At 43.9% G+C, this 7,500-nt stretch overlaps 2 protein-coding genes across 2 annotated transcripts in view; both read left to right on the plus strand.

Annotated features, from left to right (window-relative positions):
• The window catches only part of LOC108255563 (5-hydroxytryptamine receptor 1E), an 11,282-nt gene extending 7,179 nt beyond the window's left edge, over window positions 1-4,103 (plus strand). The window contains exon 2 of the mRNA XM_053686046.1: window positions 1,704-4,103. Coding sequence (XP_053542021.1) covers window positions 1,757-2,809 — 1,053 coding nt within the window. The 5' untranslated portion in view covers window positions 1,704-1,756 and the 3' untranslated portion in view covers window positions 2,810-4,103. The remainder of the gene's footprint in view (window positions 1-1,703) is intronic.
• A 3,003-nt stretch (window positions 4,104-7,106) lies between these two features.
• znf292b (zinc finger protein 292b) overlaps window positions 7,107-7,500 on the plus strand; it is a 13,690-nt gene continuing 13,296 nt past the window's right edge. The window contains exon 1 of the mRNA XM_017451365.3: window positions 7,107-7,365. Within this exon, the coding sequence (XP_017306854.1) occupies window positions 7,195-7,365 (171 nt within the window). The 5' untranslated portion in view covers window positions 7,107-7,194. The remainder of the gene's footprint in view (window positions 7,366-7,500) is intronic.

The raw sequence follows: 7,500 nt of genomic DNA on the forward strand, positions 1-7,500 counted from the left end.
TCAGGGTTACATCAGGGTACATCAGGGTACGTCAGGGTACATCAGGGGTACATCAGGGTATGTCAGGGTTACATCAGGGTACGTCAGGGTACGTCAGGGTACATCAGGGGTACATCAGGGTACATCAGGGGTACATCAGGGTACGTCAGGGTTACATCAGGGTACGTCAGGGGTACATCAGGGTACGTCAGGGTACGTCAGGGGTACATCACGGTACGTCAGGGTACGTCAGGGTATGTCAGGGGTACATCAGGGTACATCAGGGGTACATCAGGGTACGTCAGGTTACATCAGGGTACATCACGGTACGTCAGGGTACATCAGGGTACGTTAGGAAGCAGAGCAGCGAGTTTGTTCATTTAATCATAAACACGATGAGAGTCACAGAGAAAGAGAGTCATAAAGAGATTATCATTACCACTGTAATTGTTTCATCACCACACCCAGTGCTCTGGAAACATTTATTACCAACAACTCCAACCAGTAGAGAGAGAGAGACAGATAGAGGCAGAAGGAGAGAGAGAGACAGATAGAGGCAGAAGGAGAGAGAGAGACAGATAGAGAGAGACAGATAGAGAGAGACAGATAGAGAGAGACAGATAGAGCGACAGAGAGAGAGTTTATTCACTAATCACAGCAATTATCCCACAGAAATAACCCACTGCTTCTTCATGAGGAGGTCTGGGGTCTGAACACACACTCTCTCCAACACACACACACACACACACACACACACACACATACACACACACATACATACACATACACACATGCACGAAGTTTCCATTTCCACCTCCATTACGGAGAACACAAACTGGGACTCGACTTGCGCATGAATTGGATTAAAGTGAGGAAGACTCGCGCAGCATCGGCCGCACTCTCACTTCCTGCTGAGCGCCAGGATCCTGTGACACACACACTGAGTCAAGACGACTGAAGATGGTCCCCGGGCGCAGTGATTCATACACATACACACACACACATAAATACACACACACACACACATACTCTCTCTCTCTCTCTTTCTTTGTCACTCACCTCTCGAGCTCAAACAATTAAAAAGTGCTTTTTTCTGTTTAATGTGTTCTTTACAGCAACTCTGACATCATCAAAAAGACATCAGAAACTACACACATACACACACACACACACACACACGCACACACACACACGCACACACGCACACACACACGCACACACACACGCACGCACACACACACACGCACGCACACACACACGCAAACACACACGCACGCACGTACATGTGCTTTCAGCTGTCAGTGTGTGTTAGACAGAGCAGCTGTTTGGCTTTGAAATTGTGTCTGATTATGTTTGTGTGTCTGTGTGTGTGTGTTTGTGTGTGCATATGTGCATTTGTGTGTGTGTGTGTGGTTTTGCCAGAATGACTCTCAGGAGTCAGCACAGTGAAGGAGGCGTGGCCTTATGGCTACATGTGACTATATGAGGAGGTCTGAGTTAGAGTTAGGATAAAGGTTATTAATCACCCAGTTGGAGGAAATACTGCACAGATGTCAGCCAATCAGAGCTGAGTTAGACTGCTGAGCCTTTTGATCATGTCACTTCCTGTATACAGCTCCAGGTCACGGTGTTTATTATTCACTGGAATTAGTGTAATTCACTTCGTTAGGGCGTTAGTTAATTGTGTGTGTTGTTGATTCACGGTCTGTTTAATCCTCCTGCAGGATTGTAATTAACGGCGAGTCTTCTGGAGCTCAGGGGGAATCAGGGGTTCAAGATGGAGCGCTACCTGGTGAAAAGTTCTGAAGCTCCGCCCCTGATCAACTACACCCACTCCAACTCATCCAATCAGGGAGCAGAGTTTGGCGTCGCCGTGGCGACGGAGCGGTTAGCGGTGGCATCTCTGTTGGGTTTGCTGACGTTATCGACGGCTGTGATGAACGCCGCGGTCATCACCGCCATCTTGACCACCAAGAAGCTCCGCCTCCCCGCTAACTACCTCATCTGCTCACTGGCTGTCACCGACTTCCTGGTTGCGGTGCTGGTGATGCCGCTGAGCATCCTGTACATTGCCACGGCAACCTGGAACCTGGGTCGTGTGGTGTGTGAGGTGTGGCTGAGTGTGGACATGACCTGCTGCACCTGCTCCATCCTGCACCTGTGCGTCATTGCGCTCGACCGCTATTGGGCCATCACCAAGGCGGTGGAGTACACGCGCAAGAGGACGCCGCGCCGTGCCGTTACCATGGTCATCGTTGTCTGGGTGGCCTCCATGTTCATCTCAGCCCCGCCCCTTTTCTGGCGTCGGCGACACGATGATGTTCACGAGTGTGCGATCGAGCACGACCAGCTGGGCTACAGCATCTACTCCACCTTCGGAGCCTTCTACATCCCCATGACTCTGATTCTCATCCTGTATTACCGCATTTACACTGCCGCGAAATCCCTCTATCAGAAACGTGGCTCCTCACGCCACTTCAGCGACTCGCTGAACCACTTCCGGGTTGACCTGTCAAACTCTGACCCCGGTGTGGAGCTGGAGAAGCTGAACAGCCCTGACGAGAGGAACCAGATATGCAGCTCACGCGAGAGGAAGGCGGCACGGATCCTCGGCCTCATCCTCGGTGCCTTCATCCTCTGCTGGCTGCCGTTCTTCATTAAAGAGCTCCTGATGGCTCTGAAGGTCCTGGAGCCTTCTCCACACGTGTCCGATTTCCTCACGTGGCTGGGATACATGAACTCACTGATCAACCCGCTGCTCTACACCAGCTTCAACGAGGACTTCAAACAGGCGTTTAAGAGGCTGCTGAAGCGCAAGGAGCACACGTAGAGCCACAGAGACGTTAACGATGTGTTCCCATCCTGCTCCTAAAGCACATCGCTTCCTCTTGAATAAAGCACACTGGCCATTTTAAGAGACGTTTTTAAGGAATGAGGATTAAGTTGACTTCTCAGTACACTTCCCGAGTGGCTACGTCCCAAAAAAGTAATATATTTATACATGACAATACTGAACACAGTGTTTACACTACACACTACACACTACACCACTATAGAGATGCTTTCAGCAGGCTAACTATTTACTTAGCTATCTAGCTAAACATACCGCATCCACAATGGAACCCTAGTCGTGGCTACGTCCCAAACCAGCTGCTATATAGTGTACAGTCGTATGAAAAATAAGTGCACCCCATGGAGATTGTTGGCTTTTTTTGACGTATTTGGATGAGCGAACATTGAAACAGCACCTATTAATAAAGTTAATACTTTATTTCAGATACTTCACCAAAACCACAAGGAAAGTTAACTTTCACATCATTTATTCAACAGAAATATTATTAGATATTTTTCTGTGGAAAAAGTAAGTACATCCTTGGCCTGAGAAAGGAGTATCGGTCCCTCCAGCAGGAATGTTTGCTTGTCCAAATATGTAAAACCTAACAAAACAACAAAAAAAAAACAACAACCACAGTTTCCATGGGGTGTACTTATTTTTTCACGTGACTATATAGTATAAAGTATATAGTATGCTAATACAGTCACCACTGTTAATGCACGCCTCCATCGGCTACAGAAGGTAGCAGACCACTTCGTTATTGTGCCGTAGCTGTGAAGAGACTGCTGTGTTATCGTTTAATCTCATCTGAGTCACTCTCCTCTTCTCTTTATTGCTATAGACTTCAGGAGAATTCACCCAGAATGCATTGCTGCAGTCTGACATTGTTTCCACAATGGTGTAAAGAGGAGCAATAAAGTATTTTGAAAACTGGCCTGCGTTTCTTTGACAGTCCAAACCTAATGAGCACGCTAGCCATTTAGCAAACCGGCTAATGAGCACGCTAACCATTTAGCAAACCGGCTAATGAGCACGCTAGCCACTTAGCAAACCGGCTAATGAGCACGCTAGCCACTTAGCAAACCGGCTAATGAGCACGCTAGCCACTTAGCAAACCGGCTAATGAGCATACTAGTGATCTGGTAATCCAAATACTAGGCATACAAGCTAGTTAGCAGTCTGATACAGAGTGTAAAGGAAATGGAGAGGCTTCGGATATGATTAAGTGCACTGTGATTAGTGTGTGTGTGTGTGTGTGTGTGTGTGGTTTTATATCTTGTGCCAAAGAAACAGAGAAAGAACATACAAAGAAGTTCCTGTTGCCATGGCAGTGTGTGTGTGTGTGTGTGTGTGTGTGTGTGTGTGTGTGTGTGTGTGTGTGTGTGTTGACCCCTGTGGGCTGGAGGATCAAACCCACACACTAGTCTATACTCTGCTAAACTCTGTGTTATTGTATGATGTAGGTTACTGTAATATAACCAGAGTGTAGAGTCATCTACTGACCTCACATCAGCGCGCGCACACACACACACACACACACACACACACACACACACACTACGACAATAGAAACATATAATAAATAGGAGCATTTGCTATGTAGATGAATGAGGCTTAATTACAGATGATTTCTGCTCGTTAGCGCTAATTAATGGTAACCTGGCTCAATGATATCTTCCCTTGAATGTTTCTCTGACATCCAGGTCATTATATTCATAAATATTCATAAACACTGATATTTTAGATCAGGGTTAAAGGTGTAGAGGTGTTCACTCCAGACCCTGCTGAAGCATTTAAAATACAGATTAACATTCATTATCAATAATAACAATACGTAAGTCGATACCTAAGAATATAAATATGTAAACAGTTATGTAACCAAGAAATATTCGGCTATAAATAAATTAGTAAGTAAATAAATAACTAAACTACCAGTCAAAAGTTTGTACACCCCTCCTCACCGAAAACCTTCTTTCTTCTTCTTTTTTTTTTAACTTTTCTTTCTGACAATTTTCAACAAAAAGGAAGACACTAACACTATTAAACAACACATAATGTGGAATTATGCAGTGTTAAATACACTCTATTTTAATATTTTAATTATTTTAACATTATACATGATGAAGCTTTGCACACTCGTCTTCACTGAGCTCCTCACTGCTTCTCATGAAACATTTAAAACTTTAGTAAAGACTATTTGTTCAAAACAAGATTCAGAAAGAATTGATCCGTGGGCATTAACGTGAGGAAAATGAAAACTAGAGATTTATTTGAATATCTAGTGCATAGGAGTTTATTGTGCATGGTATGTAATTAAGGGATCTTATATACCCTGACTAACACTGTGTTTAGTTTAGAGGGAGACACCTATTGTAAATATTCCTTTGACCATGACAATTCACAGTTCACCCTAAATGAGCTTGCTTGACTACAGGATACTTTATATCCACAAAAACAGCCTTAGTGCCTTCATTATGTCTGTTTTATGTTGAATTCAGTTGAACCGTGAAATTGTTGATGTACAATCTGATGTATTCACAGCATTGTAATTGTAATTCCTCTGTTAATTTCAGTTATCATATAATGAGCGCACGGTGGCTTAGTGGTTAGCCCATTCACCTCACACCTCCAGGGTCCGGGGTTCGAGTCCCGCTGTGGCCCTGTGTGTGTGGAGTTTGCATGTTCTCCCCGTGCTGCGGGGGTTTCCTCCCCCAGTCCAAACACATGCATGGTAGGCTGATTGGCGTGTCCGTAGTGTATGAATGTGTGTGTGTGTGTGCCCTGTGATGGATTGGCACCCTGTCCAGGGTGTACCCTGCCTTGTGCCCCATGCTCCCTGGGATAGGCTCCAGGTTCCCCGTGACCCTGAAAAGGAGTAAGCGGCAGAAGATGGATGGATGGATGGGTTTAGGACACAGCCCTGATATCCAGAGTTTATTTAGGAGATGAGGGATTAAATGGAATCAGTGCAGACAGGTGTAGTACAGTACACACCCCTAACATTCTGTACCCCCCCCCCCCCCCCCCCCCGACTTCCGATCTCACTCTGATTAGCTGAAACAGAGAGAACAGTGCAGTCTATCAACAGCTGTAGGCGGGATGACCTGTAGGAGGTGGCTAGTAATATTCCTAATTCTGAATCTAAATTTTTGTTAAGTACATGATCTGCATATTAAAATGTAGACATACTCATTGTATGAATGTAAAACACATATTATATCATATATATATAAACACTAAATTACAGCTATTTCAACCACAAATATATCAATGACAACGTTTACATGCACGTTAAATTCCGTTTAAGATCTATATTCAGATTGCAGATATATTCCAAATACGATGTTTATATGGTATGGGCATAGAATATTCCTGTTTACATGGCTGTTGTAAGTATGCCTGAGTTACCATTCTTAAATACCTAAGAATATTCCAGGAGTTTGGGGAATCAGAATATTGTCTTAATCTGAATAGGGCAATCGGATTGAGGCGTATACATGACTCAAGACTGATTAGAATATTAGAATTCAGATTAATATTGGAATATTGATGTGCATGTAAACGTAGTCAATCAGCCTTTAATTGGGAATATTACTTCACACATACTTGTCTACAGATTAACTACAGATGTTCTCACTTTAAATTTATACTTAAGATTTACCATGAATTAAAATAATAATAATAATAATCTAAATCTAAGAACGAGGTTAATGTAAACTTCTTTTTGTATAATTCAACCAGAAATTTAAAGCAGGGACTTGATTAATAATTGAATTGAATAAGATTAATATTAAAATGTTTTATTAGTTTGTGATGTGAACATGTGCTGTTTGGGTTCTTTACACTGATAATTGTGTATATAAAATGAATATACAGTAGATGTTATTTTAGCTAAATCTCATATATTTTCTAATCAATGATTTATAGCCTTTGTACTACAGATATCGATGTATTATGGTTCTTGAATTTATGGCTAGTTTAGTCATTTTGAATCTTTATTTGTTTTATTCTGTACTGGTTTTATTTTTATTTGTATTATTACTGCTAGCATAATGATATGCTAGCAACTATGCATTTATATGTATACCTCCTTCAATAAAGCATTAAAAAAAAGTTATGCTCAATCAAAAACTTCAATAAGTGGAATATAGGTGTAAATATTTTCCTCAGAAAACTGTACATTAGCATAGCAGGAGAAATAAAAACAGGCGGTCTCCGTGGACATCTAAAGGGGTCCTTCGTGAAGGTGCACAAGGCAGCGGGGTTTATTTCGTTGCAGCTTGACATCCACAGCGCGTGCGCTTCCCCGCCCTGACGCAAGCGATTTTGGGGTCACGTGGTGTTTGTGTGGTGCGTACGCGGCGCAACTGGAAGCGAAGATGGCGGACGACGAGGAGGCCGAGCAGGAGCCCCGCGGCCAGAGTCGCAGTCCCTCCGTCCTGCGAGCGCTTTCGGGCCGCCTGGAGGATTTATCCGCGACGCTGAGGGCCAGCGCGGAGCTTGCGGAGGAGGACGAGGCCACTGCGCGGTACTGCCGGGCTTTCTGTCAGGTCTGTCCGCCGCAGCGCTTATTTAAAGAGCGCACACTAGCGCATTAGCGCACTGCACAGCAACAGAGCTGGAGCAGTCATGTGTAAAGGAGTTGTTTATTATTATTATTATTATTATTATTATTATATCGGGTG

Source organism: Ictalurus punctatus, chromosome 2 (assembly GCF_001660625.3).
Source record: "Ictalurus punctatus breed USDA103 chromosome 2, Coco_2.0, whole genome shotgun sequence".
Taxonomy (NCBI): Eukaryota; Metazoa; Chordata; class Actinopteri; order Siluriformes; family Ictaluridae; genus Ictalurus; species Ictalurus punctatus.